At 42.0% G+C, this 22,559-nt stretch overlaps 1 protein-coding gene across 1 annotated transcript; it reads right to left on the bottom strand.

The window, feature by feature from the left end:
• Positions 1–5,457: 5,457 nt before the first annotated feature.
• Positions 5,458–22,196, bottom strand: LOC307194413 (homeobox protein NANOG-like; the record flags this gene model as incomplete). The annotated part of the gene is made up of 3 exons (XM_079937513.1): positions 5,458–6,162; positions 12,171–12,296; positions 22,095–22,196. The coding sequence occupies 3 exons, from the start codon at positions 22,194–22,196 to the stop codon at positions 5,458–5,460; spliced, it is 933 nt and encodes a 310-aa protein (XP_079793639.1).
• Positions 22,197–22,559: the final 363 nt, after the last annotated feature.

Here is a 22,559-nt window from a genome sequence, read left to right as displayed (position 1 = left end):
ATGAAACTTTTCTTACAAACACACTGTTGTGTGAAAAGTATAAATATTTATTTGGTACTGTGGCTCTGGGTCATGATTTGACATATTTAGTCAACTTTTCATTTAAAAGCTCAAGCTATTTCTGTGGGTTCCTTTTGGCCATCATTGCTAGTCACGCACACACACGCACACAAGCACACAACTGTAAACTGTGGTACATACAGCCCTACGTGTCACTAAATAGATTCTGAAAGTTTTTGTCAGGATAAAAAATTATATATATATATGGCATGTATATAACATATACATTGTAGTGTAATGTATTGTTCCTAAGGAATTTTTCCAATGCCGCTATTCAAGGATGCCTTATTTGATAAACTAATAACCGAGTGCCTTCTAAGCCAAGGTCAGGGTGGTTTTGCAGGCTCAGGTTTTGACAGTGATGAATCAGATGAAAGAAGCTGAAAAGACAACAATCACATTGTGTCAGAGGAGACTGGGTGCCTTGAATGCTATCGTCTGTTGTCCGCCATCCACAGCAAGTGGGAGAAAGCACTTCAAGAAAGCCACTCTTTGAAGTTGTGTTTGGACTCAGAAGTAGAAAAAGAAGTGACATAAATAATTCATAAATTTGCACATTGGAAAGACTGAGTAGTCTTGATATTGTCAATTGGTATATTATTCTCTCTTGTGGAAGCTTTTCACACATAAACTATCTATCTTAAATTTCCCTTTGAAATGGTATGATTATTTTTTAGCTCACCTCTAAGCTAAAGATTTTCTGTGGAATTATCTTATCCTTGGTGATCTCTATAATAACTAAAGACTAGCATTTGTGCACCATGTAGCTTGTCATCCCCATGTGGATACATTTAGTCTTGATAACAATCCTTCAAAGCAGGTGAATCACCTTCCGTAGAAGCTGTTATTATTTATCTCTATTTTTAAAGCCATACAACCATAAATTCATGAACAAACTCAATAAATATTTTTGAATGTCTGTTATGTACTAGACACTCTGTGGGCACCAAGAATTGAACAATGAGAAGAAAAAAGGTACTGCCTTTATCCTCATGGAGCTTACAGTCCAGAGGAGGAGATAGGTATTAAACAAGTAATCACAAAACCAATGTAGGATTACAGCCGTGCTGTCTGATGTCATAAAGAGCACCCTGGTCCCTAAAGAGCATATAATCAGTGGACCTGAGTGGCCTGGAAAGTCAGATTTTCCTGTGGAGTGATGTGGAAATGAGGACTGGGTGATGAATAGTAGCTCCAGAGAAAAGAGGGTAGCAAAATAACACATACTAAGGCCCTGTGTCGACAGTGAATGGCCTCTCTGAGGGATGGGTGTATCTGGATGTTGAATATCATGAATCCCTCGTTCTTCTTTTTTTTTTTAAAGTGTATTAATGAAGCACCATGACTTTACTGATCACAACTAGAATCATATGGGTCAGGAAGCATTACGCAGCAACTACAAACTAATTCACGTGAACCCAAGTCCTAGTGGAAAGCCTATTGGCTGGTTTTTATCATAGTTTTCTCAAATGTCAAGAGTAGAGAATTACTTTAAATACTATTTTCCTATTTCTTATATCTATCTCTTTTTTTCTTCCTGATTTTTTACTGGTAAATAATCTTGCTTTTTCTCCCCTTTTTTTTTTCAAGACAAAAACTACCTTTGATGGATCTTCCTGCCAAGAAGGGCTACAAATTATTTTGGATCTATCTAACAAAACTGAAGATTCACCATCTTTTGTCCATTTTTCTCCACTCCATACTCAACACTTGTCCACTCCTAACCCTTCCCCTTCTCCTTTTCCCCAACTGCCCCCTCCCCATTATATGGCAGGAGACTTTCATTAGGGCTTCCTCAACAGGGAGATCTGGGGGATCCACCGGTCCCTCCACCAGCATGCCCTTCCATGGAGAAAATAGAGCAAGGGAGAGTCGGCACTTTCCCTGGTTTAGCTTCTTGCTTATACTGTCACAGCAAATGTTTAAAGGTTTGACTGTTTCTTTCATGCGGGCTTGTCATCTCGGTCAGCTACTCCCACACCTGGAAGCTCAGCTCTCTCCAGCTCAGCTGAGCTCTTGAGAATTAAACAAAACAGACAGGGCTAGAGGATTCTGGGAAGAGGGTGGAGGAGGAAGCACTGGAAATGAGTCTCCCCACCTAGACAACATTTGCACTTGCAGAACCTGTCTTGTGAGACATCTCCAGTGCCTCTGGAAAAGAAAAAAGTGATGGAGGCCTTGCTTGCACACCAGCCAGGGCACAACCAGCGAAACTTTCCTCTCACTCTGAGTTCACGGTGGCATATTTGGGGACATATGCTGGTAACTCTGCTGCTGAGACACTTGCATCTCTGCAGCAGAAAATATAAAGGGCAGCTAGGGAGGGGGCGCGGACAATTAATGTTTTATCCATTTATGCTTGGTTTCACTTAAACTTCTACTCATACCTTTTCCTACACTTGCAACCAGGGGATCTAATTCCATCCCTCAGCCTTTAATGTCCAAAAATACAAGAGCTTGGATACTATAAAGGCAGAGCACTTATTCTTAAAACATTCTGAGATGTTTCGAAGTGGGCAAGTCCTCTAGGGGTAAGCCAACTGGGGAATGCTACCAAGAGAAGGCTCATTTGAGTCTCAAGAGACATGCAATATTTAAGACATACGTATACTGAAAAATGATCATTCTTTATCTGAAATTCAAATTTAATGAGGTACTCTGCTTTTCATTGTTTGTTGTAAATCTGGCAATGCTCCTTCAGCTGGGAACACTCACCCATATATTTGTCATTTTTGTCCCATGCCATGGAACAACCAGATGGAGAATATTCAAGTCAACATGTGTCACCTTCCTACTGGGAATCTGGCTCCAGTGATGATATGAAAGAAGTAAGTTGCATCACCCCACCCTTGAGGAGTTGGTACCCAGAAAACTTGCCCAGCACCTAGTGCAAAGCAGTCACTCCCCAAATCCTTGTAGATGGTTGAGGGAATGAATGATGCTGTGGGACTTTCATAAGATTACTGTGGGGGGGGGGGTGTGTGTAGGAAACAACAGCTACAGATCACAGTGATTTTAGATTGTTTTTAGAGAGCCAGATGATCCTGGTAATAAAGTTTTTCTGGGAAAAAAAAGAAAAGATATTCTGCAGAGAGATAGGAATTCCATTTTGAGGGAAATAAATCTGATTGAACTAAAAAAATCCATACTAGTTTGGTGTGTGTCCCACTGCAATTTAATGGATTACAAGCTGCAGTTGCTGGCCCATTGTTTATTTGTTTTTTTCCCCCTATTTGGATGAAATTTGCCACTTGTTCATAGGTGGTCCAAATGGAAGGGTTTGGAATTAAGGAGAAAAGTGCTGAGTATTTACCAGGCATGAGACCTGCACCAAATTTTGAGCTGAGAGCCATCAACTGAATTGGATTTCAGGCCCAGTAATGTTGGTACCATACGGCTGTTCACCAGTCTTTTTGAAAATATGTTCAACTCCAGTGAAGTCAGCTATAGCTCATGGAGAAACAAGCACTGTGGACGATGCGGGATGGACAGTGACTCATTAGAGTCTGCCCATGAAAAGCCTGGCGAGCAGGAGCCCATGCACTCCCGCTCCTGCAGGAGATCACTCCAGCAATCCCCGGCAGTCCCGGCAGCGGCACTGTAACCAAGCAGGACCCCATGGGGCCTTCCCAGAACAGGAACCCCTCCCCATGTCCTCCACCTGCCTGTAGAAGAACTTCATTCAGTCAAAGAATAAATTTAATCAGAGAAGTAAGAACATGGAGAAAGGGAAACAGTCAAGCAAGACAAAATAATGATAATTTAGCCATTAAACAAAGCCAAGGACCTCTATTTCCTCCTCAAGGGCTCTAGATAATATTCTGAGCCATGTCTTTGAGCTGTTTGGCAGATACTGAAACCCCCGCCAGGTGGAAGAAGTTAACTGTATGCTGCCCACAAGCATGTTGACCCCAGACAGTTTGGAACCAGGATGATGATGTTGAATTCCTATTACCTCACCACCAACCAATCAGAAGCATGTCCACGAGCTGATCACACACCCCACGACCCCTCTCCCTCATCCTTTTTTTTTTTACATATTTATTGGATTGTAATTGCTTTACAATGTTGTGTTAGTTTCTGCTGTACAACAAATTAAATCAGCTATATGTACACATATATCCCCTCCCTCTTGAGCCTCCTTCCCACCCTCCCCTTTCCACCCCTCTAGGTCATCACAAAGCACCAAGCTGATCTCCCTGTGCTATACAGCAGCTTCCCACTAGCTATCTATTTTACACATGGTAGTGTATATATGTTAATGCTACTCTCTCGATTAGTCCCAGCTTCCCCTTCACCCCCTGTGTCCACAAGTCCATTCTCTACGTCTGGGTCTCCATTCCTGCCCTGCCACTAGGTTCATCAGCACCATTTTTCTAGATTCCATATATATGCATTAATATATGGTATTTGTTTTTCTCTTTCTGACTTACTTCACTCTGTATGACAGACTCTAGGTCCATCCACATCACTACAAATGACTCAATTTTGTTCCTTTTCATGGCTGAGAAATATTCCACCGTGCACTGCAATGAAGAGTAATATTCGACCCCACTCTCCGCTTCTAGAGAAAAGCCCGTGTGCAGCAATGAAGACACAACGCAGCCAAAAATAAAAAAAAAAATTTTAATAAAAATATTCCATTGTATAGATGTAGCACATCTTCTTTATCTATTCATCTGTTGATGGACATTTATGTTGCTTGCATGTCCTGGCTATTGTAAATAGTGCTGCAATGAACATTTGGGGTACATGTATCTTTTTGAATTATGGTTTTCTCAGGGTATATGCCCAATAGTGGGATTGCTGGGTCATATGGTAGTTCTTTTTTTTTTTTTTTTTTAAATGGGTAGTTTTTTTATTTATTTGTACTTATAAATGAACCAGCCAACTGGTAGTATTATGATGTGGACAAATCAAAACATCTTTCTACAAATACTAGAGTGGTGGAAAAAATTAGGGGTTGTAAGGAAAATAAGCAAAAAGGGGTAGAGGAAATCAGTGAAGCACATTGTAGCTTAACCCTTCACCTTAACAACTGAGGTTCTTAACAAGTAAAGCCTCCCCATCCCAGAAAATACGAATAATCCTTCATCACACATCTTTGTACTTTTGCTCCCTATTCTTGAGGTTAGGTTCTAGATCCTAAAGATATCCGAAAAATAGTATTATAACCTAGTTATCTATAGCCGCCAGTCATCTTTTATCATGTTGTCCGTAGAAGCCAATGCTTCTGAAACCTCTTTGATTAGACACCAGTCATACACCCCCAAATTGACACAAAAGGCACAATGAAAAGCAGCTTATCAAGGCAGAGAGAGACGTAATTGTAAAAGAAAAATTCTAGGGAAGTAATACAGTCACGGCTCAAATTGAGATTGAATAATACAGCCATCGTTACAAATCTTCAGGCTGTATGTTCAGAGGGTAATTTGGGAATAAATCCATGATTTGCTGTTGGGAATTGAAATACTTAGCAGTTTGCTGTATTATGTTATAGCTTTCCCCAGCAGTTTCCAAGGTGGCCTCCAGATCACTGACAGGAGAACTTTGCTGGTACTGGATCTGGGGCTGCAGGAATTCCTCAACATAGATGTTGAATTGACATCTTCCAGGCTTGGGGTTATTCCAGGCTTGGGGGCACCAGGTCTGACTGTTCCAGCTCTGGTTGTTCCAGGACTGACTGTTCCAGCTCTTGTTGCTCCAAGTTGGGTTATTCCAGGTCTGGTTACCCCACATGGGCAGGTTTCCGGAAGAGTTCACCAGGCATCCTTGGTGGTAGGAATAGAAGCCCGGGTATTCTGTAGTTGCTGGGCCCCGAGTCACAATGTTGCTATTCCTGGGCCAGTTGTTTTTCTGCCACCTCTTACATTTCATTCTCTGGTTCTGGAACCAGGTCTTAACCTGCTTGTAGCTAAGGTTCAGGATGTTGGAAAGTTCTTGCATTTGCTGGAGGCTGAGGTATTTCTGCCTCTGAAATCTGTCATTGAGCACACACAGCTGCGTCTGAGAGAACACGGTTCTGGTCTTCTGCTTCTTGACCAGGACCTTCTCTTCCTTCTTCTCTGTGCTCTTGTCTGCAGCCGTGGCCCTATGGTAGTTCTATTTTTACTTTTTTAAGGAACTTCCACACTGTTCTCCACAGTGGCTGTTATCAATCTACATTCCCACCAACAGTGCAAGAGGGTTCCCTTTTCTCCATACCCTCTCCAGCATTTATTGTTTGTAGATTTTTTCATGATGGCCATTCTGACTGGTGTGAGGTGATACCTCAATGTAGTTTTGATTTGCATTTCTCTAATGATTAGTGATGTTGAGCATCCTTTCATATGTTTGTTGGCCATCCATATGTCTTCTTTGGAGAAATGTCTATTTAGGTCTTCTGCCCATTTTTGGATTGGGTTGTTCAGGGTTTTTTTGGATATTGAGCTCCATGAGCTGTTTGTATATTTTGGAGATTAATCCTTTGTCAGTTGCTTCATTTGCAAATATTTTCTCCCATTCTGAGGGTTGTCTTTTCTTCTTGTTTATGGTTTCTTTTGCTGTGCAAAAGCTTTTAAGCTTAATTAGGTCCCATTTATTTATTTTTGTTTTTATTTTCATTACTCTAGGAGGTGGGTCAAAAAGGATCTTGCTGTAATTTATGTCAAAGAGTGTTCTACCTATGTTTTCCTCTAAGAGTTTTATAGTGTCCAGCCTTATATTTGGCCTTTAATCCATTTTGAGTTTATTTCTGTGTATGGTGTTAGGAAATATTCTAATTTTATTCTTTTACATGTAGCTGTCTCACCCTGTCTTTAAAGCCCTTTCCCTGAAAGCCTTTGGGGAGCTCAGGTCTTTTGAGCACTAGCTGCCCTGGACTCCTTGCTTGGCGCCCTGAAATAAACGTTGCCCTTCCCTTCACCACAACACAGTGTCAGTAGATTGGCTTTATTGCACACGTGGGCATGTGGACCCAAATTTTGTTTGCTAAGAGCACCATCACTTCTCCTCCCGACTGCCCCCATCAACATACAAACATGCTGCTATTTCTTCCATCTTAAATTTAAAACAAAATAAAACTTTCTTTGAACTGTACTTCTCCTGCTGTTTCTTTTCACCAAAACTCCTAACAAGATTTTTCTAAACTCACTGTCTCTCATGCCTCATCTCCCATTCTCTCTTAGACCTGCTCTAATCAGACTTTCCATCCACCCATTCCCAGGTACCTGATACTGATCTTGTTAAGTTCATCGCTAACTCCATGTAGCTAAATTCAGTGTCCATTCCCAGCTCACAGTGTAACAGATTTAACAGCAGTATTTGAAACCATCCATTGCTACCCCTCCTTGAAGCATTTCCTTAACTTTCAAAACACATAGTATTCTCTTGGCTTTCTTTCTTATACCTCAGGTTTTGGCTGCAGTAACAATGCACAACAATCTCAAAATTTCAGTAGCTTGAAAAAAACACCATTTTATTTCTCACTTACAGATCTGACAGTGTGCTGTGGCTCAGCTGTTCTAGGTTGGGCTCAGTGGGGCCAGGCTGGACCCCAGGCTTCTGGTTTGGCTCTACAGGACTTTTTTTGACGCTTTTTTTTTACTGAGTGTAATGTTTTTGAAATGTATCCATGTTGTTGCATGTATGAGTAATTCTGAATTGATTATTTTAAAAAATATATACACTGTAGCTTTGTCTACTGCATGGGTCTAAAAACAAGGACACCCCTAATAACAATGACTACAAATAATGCCCAGATCTTGATTTCTAAATACTGTTCCTACTAAAAGGAACCAAAACTCTTGGGACAAATGGCTGGTTCCAAGATTGGTCCAGGGAAAATAGAAAGTGAATCTTGACTATTGTATACCAGAAAGCAAGGAAGTGCTTAAAGACTGATGGAGACAAGTGAAAAGAACACAATTGCATTTTAAAAGGGTTCTCATTTGCCCAATTAATTTATTGAATTGTTAAAAAAAAAAAGAATCCATGAATCTATAAAGAGAATGAGGTAGAGTGAAGAGACAACACTTCTTTACATAACAACTCCTGCTAATAAATGTAAAAGGAATGACAGAATTCAAAAATGACCGTTTTGCAATCTCCAGTGTAATCATGTTTTAGGCAAAGATCATCAATGGATGCTAAAACCATTTTGCAGAACGAGATATCCACATGGTCTTCAAGAATGATTTCACAGGTGAGTATGTGTCCGTTTCTTAGTTCTACTAATTTCAAAGGGGAAAGAGTACCTTTACTATAAAGAGATCTGTCAGGTACCCCCCCCCCTCCACTTAATCAGGTAATCAAACACAGAATCACCAGTAATGGGACAAACTGACAGTAAGTGCTTCTTGATGCAATAGCATAGGAAGAACACATCACCTACATCATATTCTTGTCAAAAATATTTAACTTGGGGCTTCCCTGGTGGCGCAGTGGTTGAGAGTCCGCCTGCCGATGCAGGGGACACGGGTTTGTGCCCCGGTCCGGGAAGATCCCACATGCCGCGGAGCGGCTGGGCCCGTGAGCCATGGCCGCTGAGCCTGCGTGTCTGGAGCCTGTGCTCCGCAACGGGAGAGGCCACAACAGTGAGAGGTCCGCATACCGCAAAAAAAAAAAAAAAAAAATTTAACCTGAATCTTAAACGTGAGGAAACAATCAGAAAATCCAAATTGTAGGACATTTTATAAAAGAATTGACTTGAATTTTCCAAAATGTCAATCTCACCAAGATTATTTTTAGGAAAAGATTGAGAGACTGTTCTAGAACAGCAATTCTCAAAGTGTGGTCTGTGGATTCCTGGGGTTCCATGAGACTGAGGAACAGCAGTCTGTTCCTGGGGAACAGACTGTTCTAGAATAGGAATTCTCAAAGTGTGGTCTGTGGATTCCTGGGGAGTCCACAAGATCAAAACTATTTTCATAATAATAATAATAAATAATTTGCCTTTCTCACTGTGTTGAGATTTGCATGGATAGTGCAAAAGTACTGGTGGCTAAAACTTCTGGCACCTTAGCATGAATCAAAGACACGATGCCAAACTACAAGTTGTCATATTCTTCTCCAAGAGGTCCCACAATTTTTTAAAATGTCAGTTTCACTTAACAATGCACTTGAACCCACCAAAATTGTTAATTTTATGAAATTTCAATCCATGAGTAAACATCTTTTTAATATTCTGTGTGGCAAAATAGGAACGACACTTCTAAAACACTTCTGTGAGCCAAAGAGCAATGGTTGTTTCAAGGAAAATCCCTTGTGCACCTGTTCGAACTGCATTTGAACTAGTCACTTTTTTTCATGTAACACAATTTTATATGACAGAACTACTGACAGATACATGGTTTTTCAGGCTTGGGTATTTGGCAGGCAGTTTCTCCAAAATATACGAAGTGAGCCCATCATTTCAAGGAAATCACTGATTGTATTTGTTGCCAATAATAAAATTCCAGCTTTTCAAGCAAAAAATCGAGTTTTGGAAAAATTGTATTAATCGTATTTATTTGTATTTATCATCAGTTTTTCCATGCTCAAAGACTTTTTTTGTAAGATTGGTGACATCAGTGTATGTGATTTCTTGATTAGTATCAAAGGAAACAAGGAACTAACATTTGAGTACTCACTACCTACTAGACACTGTGCAAGGTAGCTTACATACTGTGCTATAACAATTTAGATTTTCAACAAGTCTGTGGCAGGTTTCCACCTCAAAAACAACTGGAAAGAACAGTAATAATGGCATGGTGGGGGGAGCTTTGTTATGGTTTGGGAAATGCTTTAGATGCAAAACAGATAAAGGGAAAGCTAATAAGTATAATAAGATGTTAAATTAGAAGTTTCAACTGAGGCACCAAAATACAATGAATGCTAACAGAGTGTCAGACCATCCTAATGTGGTAATTTCAAAGAGCGGAGAGTGTGTTGATGCTGAAAGGACCCTCAACATATTTCTTTGGAGAAAACAATTGATGGCCTGTGACTCTTATTCTTATGGGAAGGGATGGGTACTCTTCCCTCAGCTCAAGCCTAGGGTTAAAAGCTTCAGCAGGACGCCTGGAGAACGTTTATGTGTCCCTGCAGTTATGGGGGCACAAAGGACTGTGCCTGATTCATGACAGGGACAGCAAAAGTGGGCCACAGAACAGAGGGCCACATCAGGAGCAAGCCCATGCCTCAGAATTTATCAGAGCAAGGGATGCATGAGTGTTTCCCATGGACCATGAGGGAGAGGGGTGAGTGGAGTCATTTTGACCACTGCTTAAGAGGGTAATGAAATCCAAACAGTGAAAACCTATGCAGAATAGACTATCAGAAAAACAGGGGCTGAGGGAGAGAATTGTAGAAGAGAAAGGGAATAGACCACCCATGTCAAGAAGGCTGTAATCCGAGTTTTTAACCAAGTAAACCAGGAAGGCACCCACAGGAGTCAGTTTTAGACTTCTTCCGAGGCCCAGGAGTACGAAGCCATCATCTGATGGTACTATTCAAGTAAGAGCTTTCAGCTCCCTTTTCCCTGCTTCTTCTCATGTTCTGGAATGAAATTACCGGGAAAGAGACAGGGACCGACTGCCTCACGCTCCCAGGAGCACAGGCTACAGGCTGTGAGGAGGGGAGGGGGGAGAAGTCATCTTTAAATCAAGATTAAAGTATTGCATAATATACTGAACTCCACATTTTAATTTATGAATCTTCAGGATTCACAAATCCATTCAGGATATGAGCTTCAGGAAGAAATGCTCAATGAAGTCTTCAACGTTTCCAAATGACACCAAACTTTGCCAAGTAGTGAAGAGCTGGACTAAAAGATAAGGACAGACCATGGCACAAGTCTGTAGAAAGGCAGTAAGTTATGCCCAAGGGGGAATAAATACTCACTGGTCTGTAATTCCCTCTGGGGTTTTCCCTGTGAACTAGTGTTTCCTGGAGTGCCTACATATGGCCTAATTTTGAGGAATGTTGTAATATCCACAGTCCACTGTTCAGAGGTGGTTTTATCATGTGACACTGGTAATGTGGACACAACTCATCCAAAAATACTGGTTCTCGACCAAAGGCTCCATCTAAAGGCCGGCCGACCAGAGGCCTGCCTCGCATGCTCTGCCCAGCAAGTGCTTTCTAAACTAATTTTATCCTCCCTCTTGGGGTGCTTAAAAGGCAGAAATACAGAGAAGGTGGCCTGTGAACAGAGTGAAGATGAAGAAAAGCACAGAGTAAAGAGGTAAATAGAGGCCATGACAATTCCTCAAAAAATTAAACATAGTTTTACCAGATGATCCCGCAACTCTACTTCTAGGAATATACTCAAAAGGATTAAAGTCAGTATCTTGCAGAGATATCTGCACTCCCATATCCATATTCATTGCAGCATGATTCACAACAGCCAAGGTTCACAAATAACCTAACTTTCCAACTACAGATGAATGGATAAAGAAAGTGTGGTATATACATACAATGGACTATTATTCAGCCTTAAAATGGAATGAATTCTGACACATGCTACAACATGGAAGAACCTTGAAAACATCATGCTAAGCGAAATAAGCCAGATACAAAAGGACAAATATTGTATGATCTCCCTTTTATGAGGTGCCTAGAAGAGGCAAATTCATAGAGGCGGAGAGGAGACTATGGGTTACCAGGGCTTGGTGGGGAGGTAATGAGAGTGCAGAGTTGGTGTTTTGAGTGTCAGCTGGGGAAGGTGAAGAGGCTCTGGAGATGGGTGGTGGGGATGGCCGCACTACGTTGTGAATGGAGTTAATGCCATTGAACTGTATATTTAAAAAATCGCCAAAATGGTAAGTTTTATGCCATGTGTATTTTACCACAATAAAAACATTTTTAAAAATTGTTCCAAGTTTCTCTCTAACAATTTCTGCCTCACTAGAGGCAGGTCATTTGACAAGTCAGGCAACGTGGGTAATTTCTCTTTTTTTGTAAGTAAAAGAAGAGATGCGATCTCCTTTTATTGATGCCTACTGTGGACAAGGTGGTGCTTTTACCTCCAGACCCTGCCTTCCTTGGTATTTTCAGATAGAAGTCAACAAATGAACACCAATAACAGCGAGGACTCTATAAAAGGGCCCCGAACTTGCAGATGAAACATCGCAGGCTTAGTGAAACAAAACAGGGGCTCCATCGAGTCCTCGCGGATTGGCGGCCCCGGAGCACAGCCGGTGGATCCCGGGCAGCAGCAGGGAGTAACCGGTGGATCGAGACAGCGCAGACGCACACGTGGGGGCACCACGGGGGCCCTAGGGGAGGAGGGGACGACAGGAGGTCAGCAGTTGGCTGGATCCAGATCCTGACGGGGTCTTATGGCCTCAGGGGTGGGCACGAGGCACCCCTGAAGACTCCAAGAAGGGACAGCACAGATGCCTGCAGGTGGGGAAGGGGAGTGGGCGGAGCGTCAGGCTCCAGGTTGGGGAAAAGCAGAAGGAGAAGGAAGGATGGAGATGCTGTCTATTGGGAGCTCTGGTCTGAAATGAGCTTCTGTTGGGATAAAGAATTTCAGACTAATTTCTAAGCATAAGGAAAGTCTCGTGTACACTCCAACTTCTGCCTGGGGAGGGATACCAAGCGGGAATTTTTATGTTAAGACTGTGATTATGGAAAAATTCCTTAAGACAGACAATCATGTCAACGTATTTTTCCAGTTTGTATTTTAAATTGTGCAAGTGTTCTCAGAGGCCTTGTGACAGACACAACTTTTATAAATATAAAAAGTCAGTCTGCCCCAACTGCCACTGTGCTAAAGATTCCCACCCCCTTCCAGGTTTAACCCGTCAGATTTGTTAAAGACCATTGCGTTTTGAAATATTAAACACGCAGCTAATCAAAGGGAAATGAGAGTTTACTCCAATAACACTGCAAAGGAGGATTTCCCCCAACTCTTCTTTCTTCAGCATTAAAGCCCTCTCCTTGATATCAGTGTTGGCAGAGCTGCTCACATCACCAAGGCTGTGGAGGAAAACACAGCGCACAGGCAGGCGCAAGCAGGCACGGTGCACAGTAATGAAGGGAGTGCGGGGTCTCCAGAGAGGCCCAGATTCAAGGCCCAATCTTTTCCCTTCTAAGAGGCATGCCCTTGGCCAAGTTACTTAACCTGCGTCCCAAGCAGCAGCTGAGTGTGGCAGGTGGACTTTCCTAGGCTCAGATCCCCCTGTGTCACCTCCTTGCTGGGACTCCTGGCAGTGCGACAGTGATGGCACTGGTGATGGTTATAATGCCGTCACCTCGTGGCATTATTATGAGGTTATAAATGAGTTAGCTTATGTGAAATACTTGAGAGTACCTGTCATGTAGAGAACAGTATATAAATGCTTGCTATTTTATTATCAGTTTTTTTTGAAAAAGCATATACTCTCTCACAGGGCACTTGTGACAATTAGCTGAGATGGGGAGTAGGGCGATATAAGTGGATTCAAATCCTAAAATCCTAGCTCTACCACTTATCAGCTGTATGTCCTAAGACAATTTCCTCTATCTTCCTGTACTTCAATTTTGAGATTGAAAGAGACAATTCACTTACAGAACTTAGCATAAGACCTTGCACATAGTGAGTGGACCGACAGTAGGTGTGGGCTGCTGTCATGTCATATCCACAAGTGTTACTTTCTCCTGTCTTGATCATTCTTATTACAAGATTTTTTCTCCTGAGAGGAAAAGATCCTCTGGTCTGTTAAAGTGAACAGGGTAGTCTACAGATGAGGGTTCTTATGGGCTGTACTGTGTCCCCCCAAATTCATGTGTTGAAGTCCTAACACCTACTACCTCAAATTGTAACCATATTTGGAGATAAATACTTTAAAGAGGTAATTCAGTTAAAATGAGGTCATTAGGGTGGGCCCTAATTCAATATGACTGGTGTCCTTATAGAAAGAATAGATTTGGACACAGAGAGACACCAGACACTTGCATATACAGTGGAAAGATCATGTGAGGACACAGCAAGAAGGCAGCCATCTGTAAGCCAAGGAGAGCGGCCTCAGAAGAAAACCTGCTAACACCTTGATCTTGGACTTCTGGCCTCCAAAACTGAGAAAATTAATTTTTGTTGTTTAAGCCACCCAGTCTGTGGTGTTTTGTTATGGCAGTCCTACTTGATTAATACGAGGGTTTAAATCTATTCTGCATATTTTTAAGAAAAAGATATTCCATTTTCCAAAGTTCAAAGTGGGTGTCAATTTATTCAGCAAACATTTGTTGACCACCTGGTATGGACAAGGCCCTGTTCTAGTGCTGGAGGTGCCACAGTGAAGCGCTATGTGTCCTCACGGAGCTCACGGTCCAGAGCCACCCTGGACGTGTGGCCTCCAAAGCTGTCACAGCAGGAAAAGAGGAAAAAGGAGGCAAGTCACAGGCCTCACATCAATGCCACTCCCAGTAGATTATCTCATGGTCCCAATCCAATCTCAAGAAAGGCTGGAAAACATCAGATAGTATGTAGAAAAATTGGTGAGTAACTGCCTCAAGTAGATACCTTTATTATATCTCCATTCTGTTAGCAAGGTTAAAGGTATTGCCCAAGGCCACACCAGTAATAAGCAGAGGAGCCAGGGATCTTTTCCAACTGCCTGGTTCTAAAACCCACATCTTGGCCACTGCACTGATTCTGATTATGAAGAGCTTTTTATTGGCATCATCCTGTAGAAAATGGGGGCTACTGAAGAGTTTTAAGGAGAAGAATGGCATAATCAGATTTTCCTTTTAGGTAGATCATATACACTGTGGTTTGGATGTTGAATTTGAGAAAGCACGGCTGGAAGCAAGGAGACCACTTAGGAAGCTATTGCAATTGCTCAGACAAGAGCTGATGAGGGTCTTAAGGGGGGCAATGACAGAAGGAATAGAGTGGAGGGACACAGTGGAGAAGTTTGGGGACAAGGAGAAAATTAGACAGGCTTATTTAATGTGGGGGTGAGAAAGAGGAACTATTAAAGAAAAACACCTTTTTGTTTGAATGGTGGCCTGGAAGGATGGTATCACCAATGAAAGCAAATTACAGAAGGAAGGGCAGGTTTGCTGGAGAAAATGATGATTTCCATTTTGGAAATGCTGAGTTTGAGGAACTTGGAGAAAACAAGTAGCAACGCATGTTCAACTGTTTGTGGAACAATTATTCCAAAGCTTGGGGAAGAAGTTGGGATAGGGAGTCACGAATATGCAGGAGATAGTTGAATAAGAAAGGGAGAGTTGGAATCTTGTGGAAAACAATCGTCAGAAGACCAAGTTCACAAGTGATGATAAAATCAAATGCAGTAGAGTCCAGTATAAATAATATCTGTTGGGTTCTGTCATTAAAAGTCATTGATGACCATAGTGGTAAGAGCGTCCATGGAGTGGGAAAGGGTGGGGCAGAAGGCAGATCGCCACACTGCAGAGTGAAAAATGAATGTGAAATGCTACCACTTTTAACCCTCTCAATAAGACAGGCATTATCGTCCCCACTTTATAATGAAACTCCAAGAAGATACCTTGCAATACTGCATAGTGTCTAGAGACTCAGACTCTGGAATGCAGCTATCTCAGGTTGGGTTGCTTGAATTTGATTCTGAGATGGTTATTTGTATGCAGGCTTGTTAGGGAGCATTTTAGAAACCAACTCCTGTAAGGAAATGAGGGAAGCAGGATTGAGCAGAGATGATGAAGTAGCTTCAAAGGACTAGTCTGATCTGCAGAGAGCTCCTGAGTTGGAAGGGACTTCAAGTTGTCCCTAATGTAGACAAAGAAGTTTTGACCAGGCTTTTGGTCACATATTGACCAGACATTGGATGTGCTATCCCCAAGAAAGGATGTAACTTGAGTGAGGCAGCTCCCTTTGGTCAAGGACAACTCCCAGAGAGGGACTCAGCTGACAAATATCAGGTGCCAACTCTCTCAGCATCTGGGAAAACAAGTGCCTCCGTTGTGACCAGGCACCCGGGTGGCGCACGACAGCATCCATTACACTGCCTGTCAAGGTGCCAATCTCAGTCCAGCCACTTACTAGCTGTGAGACCTCAGGTGGCTTCTTAATCTCTCTGTGCCTCAGTTTCCTCATCTCTAAGGTAGGAATATCAATAAATGTACCTCATAAGGTTGTTATTAGGATTAAATGAGTTAATAAAACTGCTAGAAAAATGCCTGGCACCTGGTGAGCATTTCATAAGATAAGCTACTATCATTAAAGGTAGAAAAACCACTGCAACCCGGGTCTTCTGATTTCCAGTCCTGTGCCGGTTCTTCAGACCATTCAGCCTCAATTCTTACTATTTCCAGTCTATGCAGTACACTCACAGTGGGCTACATTGTGCTACCTATAACCATTTTGCACTTTACAAAAGTATGTATTAATGTAGTATTACGCAAACAAAGATACTTAACAAATAACCTGGAAACTTCAGCATGCTGCCACTTCACACATCTGTGGGCTGGCTTAGCTGGGCCTGACTCCCAGCTGTCAGCCGGGTCCAGGTCGGCTCCATATCTCTCATCCTCCTTAGATGAGCAGTGTCCACATCATGTTCCTCTCATGGTGAAAGTCAAGAGTTTGAGAGAGCAAACCCACCTGTGCAAGCACATTTCAAGCCTTTGCTCACATCTGTTGACATCCAATTGCCTAAATCAATTCAGGTGGCCGAGTCCAGAGTCAAGCACAGCAGGATGGGAAGGGTAGGCGCAGCACCCACGGAGGTTGGGGGAAGAGAGGGATTGGAAGTTTGTGGAGCAGTAATCTTCCATACATTCCTGATGAACCAAGATTTTGTAATAGTAAAGAAGATACTTGTGACCAGAATAATACTTTAAAAAAAAAAACCTTTAATTGAAAACCTTGTCTAGATATCGCTGGTATATCTGAATATGTCCTTCTAGCCTGTCTCTAATTCAGTCTCCTCATTTGTAAAACATGATTATAATATCCCTTTCTATTTAACTCACAGAAATGAGATATCATCATCCTCATCCACGTATCGTGTGTTTTCTTTGAATGATGCAGCACTTCTTTTTATAATAAATTGGCATCTTCTGCCATCTAGCACTCTTCTAATTCTTTACTGAGGGTCCCAACATGGGCACTGATCCCCCAAGAGTACCTTAAAAAGCCAGGAGAATGCAGGAGTGGTGTCCTTAATAAACACAGTGGCTGGAATCCATTTCACTGAATATTTCTGAAGCACTGGGTCTTCAACTCATAGGTTTCTACTTATCCTGACAATGCTGAGTATACTGTGAGCCGTCCATAATTTCTAGTTGAATTTCTTCAATTCCCTATGTTTATAAGAAGATAGATTAAATAGAGGTTGGTAACCAAACACTGCTGAGACCTGAGACACAATTCAGCGAGTGGCCTCTGCGAAAAATCTAACACAAGCTCATTGCCTATCATAGCTACTAAATACCCGACTTAGCACTTTGCTCCTTAATTCCAAAACCTTGGATTTGGACACTGCCTATGAAGAAGCAATGAATTTCCTCAGAATGGAACAAAAGAATAATGGTTTGGCAAACTGCATCTTCTGGTCCAAAATATATATATTTCCAATTCATTAAATTATAGTGAAACAGTGCCCAACTTTTATGGCTTCTTAGTTCAGTGAAATTTGTTTTCACAAAGATGAAATCTTCTTCTCTGCTTGCCAAAACCAAGGCAGAGTTTCTTTATTCCTATAAAAACTTTATTGCTACAAGCATCATCCAGCTCCTTAAACTCGTTCTGAAATCATTTTGAACTCAGGAACTCTCTCATATCTCTGCCAGATTAATCTTACAAAAGTGCTACAGGACCTCTAGAAAAAAAGTAGGAGAAAATCTTAGTGACTATAGTAGTTTATTAGGACTGCTGTAACAAAGTACCACAAACTGAATAGCTGAAACAAGAGAAATTTATTATCTCACAACTCTAGAGGTTGACAGTCCAAGGTCAAGGTGTCAGCAAGACTAGTTACTTCTGAGGGATGCGAGGAAGAATCTGTTCAATGCCTTTCTCTTCTTCTAGTGCTTTGCTAGCATCTTTGGCATCCTTTGGTTTACGGATGCATCACCCCAATCTCTGGCTTATGGTCACAGGGCATTCTCCCTGTGTGTGTGCATGTGTCTGTGTGTGTGTGTGTGTGTGCGTGTGTGTGTGTCTGTCTGTCTGTCTATCTCCAAATTTCCTCTTTTTCTTATAGGACACCAGTCATATTGGATAGGACCCACCTTAATAACCTCATTTTAACTTGATTCCCTCTACAGAGACCCTACCTCCATATAAGTTTACATTCCGAGGTAGTCGGGGTTAAGACTTGAACATATTAATTTGGGGCCGGGGGAGTGGGAGGGGGAGGACACAATTCAACCAATAACAGTGACCTTGTGTTAGTTAAGCAAAGATTTCTCACAAACTATAAAAGAAGAAAATTGATAAGCTGGATGCCATCAAAATTAAATACTTCTGCTCTTTAAAAACCACTATTAAGGGCTTCCCTGGTGGCGCAGTGGTTGAGAGTCCGCCTGCCGATGCAGGGGACGTGGGTTCGTGCCCCAGTCCGGGAAGATCCCACATGCCGCAGAGCGGCTGGGCCCGTGAGCCATGACCGCTAAGCCTGCGCGTCCGGAGCCTGTGCTCCACAGCGGGTGAGGTCAAAATGGTGAGAGGCCCGCGTACCGCAAAAAAAAAAAAAAAAAAAAAATACACTATGAAGAAAGTGAAAAGACAAATGAGCCACAGAGTGGATGAAAATATTTGCAAAACATACATTCAATAAAGCACTTGTGTCTAGAATACGTACAGAAATTTTACTCAATAAGGAGAATAGGAAAAATACAACTCATAATAAGAAGACAACCCAATTAGAAATGGGCTAAAGATTTGGACAGATATATTATCAAAGAAGATACATAAATGGCCAATAAGCATGTGAAAAGATGCTCAAAGTCACTAATGATCAGTGAAATGAAAATTAAATCCACAAAATACCTCTGCATACCAATACAATGACCACAATCAAACCAATTGACAATATCAAGTGTCAGCAAGAATGTGGAGCAACTGAAACCCTCATGCAGTCACTTTGGAAACCAGCAGGGCAGTTTCTTGTAAAAGTAATCATACACCTACCATGTAACACATCAATCCAAATCCTAGGTATTTACACACGAGAAACAAAAATCTACGTTCACACAGAGGCCTCTATATGAATGTTCATAACAGCTTTATTCTTGGTAGCCAAAACCTGGAAACACATAAATGCCCATCAACTGGAGAATGGATAAACACATTTGATATATATGTACAATGGGATACTACTAAGCAATAAAAAGAAAGAATTATTAATACATGTATAAAAAGACTACATACTCTATCTATATTTCCATTTACATAGCATTCTAGAAAAGGCAGTATTGCAGGGATGATGGTTAGATGACTATAGATTTGCCAAAAATTCACTGAACTAGACACTTAAGAAAGTGGACTTATTTTATGTAAATTACGCTTGAATATTTTTTGAGTGCTGCAGTATTTTTCACTTTCTCAAGCATCCATAAAGTTTTCTGGAGAAACACCCCTCCCATTCTCCCCCACCCAGTCATCAATGACTAGGGAGTGTAGCTTTCTCCTTTTGGCTCATCCCTGGAGCCAGCTTCCTAGCAGGAACGTAATAGATACTTGCTGACTTTGTTATTCTCCATCTATGGAATGGGATAAAAACAGTGTTTCCAATCCTTCTTCCTGCCAAATAAATTAGGTTCTGTTTCCATCTGCTGCTTAGTTCCTTCCCCCCTCTTCCCCTGAGCAGGATTAAGCAAGATTTGGGTTCTTGGAGGCAGAATTAGGAAAAGGAGTTGAGAATGAAAGGTCTATTCTAGTGAAAACAGGAGTGACAGTAAAAAGGAGCCTCACTTCCCAGGGGAGTCTCACATGTGGAGGTGTGGAGGGCCCAGGGCAATGCTGGGAGGGGTGGGCTAGGGGTGAGTTAGAGAGACTACTGGGTGGGTCAGGGAGGGTGAGGGAGAGGGTCCTTCTGTGGGGGAACAGTGACGGGCCTGGGAGTTGCAAAGTGCTAAACAGGAGGGAAAGGGGATTTTAGTAAGAGCTGCCTTAGAGTTCTGCATTTGATTTGAATTCCTGTTTGTTCTGTTCCTTGAACATGGTTCCAGTCCTGAATGAACCACAAGGGTCAGCATTTTAGGATGGTCATACATGCAACAAGCATTTATTAAACACCTTCTGGGGATCCCACATCTTACTGTGGAGCCCAGGGGAGGTAAGGTATATAAAAGGCAATATCGAGGATATTTGATGAGCTAAGAGATGAAATATAATCAATAAGATTTTACAACCATTTACAACGTTCAAAAATCTTCAGGGCTTCCCTGGTGGCGCAGTCGTTGGGAATCCGCCTGCCAATGCAGGGGACGCGGGTTCGTGCCCTGGTCCGGGAAGATCCCACATGCCGCGGAGCGGCTGGGCCCGTGAGCCATGGCCGCTGAGCCTGCGCGTCTGGAGCCTGTCCTCCGCAACGGGAGAGGCCGCGACGGTGAGAGGCCCGCGCAAAAATAATAGTAATAATCTTCATATGTTTGATATGTTATGACTTTATTGAAGTCATATTTGGATTATCTGAAATAAATGATCTGACGGTGACTGATATTCAGCTCAGTGGCAAGAATCTGAACCCAGGGACTCCAAAGCATGTCCTCTTTGTTCTTTCTGCAACCTCTTGCCCTCTCTGGTCTGGGGAGAAACATGGAATACAGACAGAGACCCTAAAGCAGAAACTTAGTTTCTGGCTTTTCAGGATTACAAGAGACATGCCTGGCCACCTTCAGTGACAAGGGTCTCTCACAAAGATTCAGGAGCATGTTAGGTCTCACAGGTTATCATCTTCCCCTTGGCTGTTCAGTCACTCTTGATCCCAAAGACTTGGCTAAACAGCAGGCCCCACGGAGCACCAGCCCACATCTCAGGAAACACTGGGATACAGTTTCTGTTTCTGCATGTCTTGTGGAATCCATATTTATCATAAAGAAAGGATCAAATTGATCTGCTTGTCACCATCCCCTATGGAGTTCCTCTATAGAATATGGTTTTGCCCAAAACCCCACAGAGGCATCTGGGCTCCCTCATTTTCATCAGAAAAGGACTATGGGTGTGGTGGGGAAATGAGGGGGAGAGGCTGTGACTGCAAAGTCGATGATACAAGTAACCCTGCTATCGTGCTATATTTCCCAAAGTAATAAGTATACAGGCTTGTGTTTTGTGTTGGGGAGGGGCCGGGGGATGGGGTGGGAGGGGAGGGTGTGGCACAGTGTAAACCTACTCCTCCGGTGCTCTTACATTTTTGTTTTAAATTCTTTCAGGCATCACAGGACTTCCGAGCACTTATATTAATTACCCCTGTTTCTCACCCACTCACTATTTCTCCACTATGTTCTCTCAGCTTTGCCACTCAGAGTGTGTTGATCCAGAATTTAGCCAGTGAGGGAAGAGAAACACCCATACTAGTATTTTTTTAAATGACTCTGAGCCCATTTCAACAGCAGCATGCATATGTAGGCATCACTTATCACTAAGGGATTATAAAAGTCCTTGAAATAATCATTTTTAATACTGATACAAATCATCCGTGGATTATATTATTTATTATATTTTAAAGTTTCATAAAAAGTCATGAAATAATCTGGTCTGTAACACAAAGTTTGAGTGTTTTCAAAATAAAAACTACATGATTTTTAAATACGAATATATATTAATATAGTACAGACAAATGAAGAGTCATGCCTGTTGTATTCAGAGTAACTTAATATCATTCCACTCTATTACACTATCATAAAGAAGGGTTATCAGCTCAGCAGCTGCACTGTAAGTATATCAGTTGCTGTTGTTGGAATTCAGGGGTCTACAAACTAGTCCATCATACTTAACTGAACCAAAGCATATACACAGCAGTTGTTGAATCAATATAGGATTAAGAAAGGATTGTTGACACTACCTCACTTTAATCATAGATTTTAATCCCTATAATAAAGTCAACCATTGCAATGTTTGCAAAAAAAAAAGAATGAGATCGTAGGACTGAACTTTTTACCTGAGATGAAAGAATCCATCTGGAGAGATCACATTCCAGCAGCAGCCATTGCCGTCGCTCTCTTGTATCCCATCCCAGCATTTCACGGTAGGGCCTCCCCATCTTGTCTGGGTGCGTTTATCAGGAGTTATTAGGACTAGCCTCAGCAGCCGAGAGTTAGTAAACAGCCTGTGACTTGGAGGCTTATGCAAAGGATCCCCTTCTACAAACAGATCTCCTCTACCTTCTATTAGGATATCTGAAACCAAGCTCTTGAAGACTTCCTGATATTTTTGCTGCTAAATAGGTTTGTTTGTTCTTTTTCCAAAGCACAAGACTTGCAGAGCTGACCCTGTCATCTGGTGGATGGTGATGCATTCAGCACTAGAAATGCCATGAGTTTGGAATGGATAACTGACACACGATGAGGTTCCTAATCCAGTCACTTATGCCTTTTCTGTTAAAATGTGTATTAGCTAGATACAC

Source organism: Stenella coeruleoalba (genome assembly GCF_951394435.1).
Source record: "Stenella coeruleoalba genome assembly, chromosome: 11".
Classification (NCBI taxonomy): domain Eukaryota; kingdom Metazoa; phylum Chordata; class Mammalia; order Artiodactyla; family Delphinidae; genus Stenella; species Stenella coeruleoalba.
Note: the sequence above shows the minus strand (reverse complement) of the source record. Positions and strands in the feature narration are given on the sequence as shown.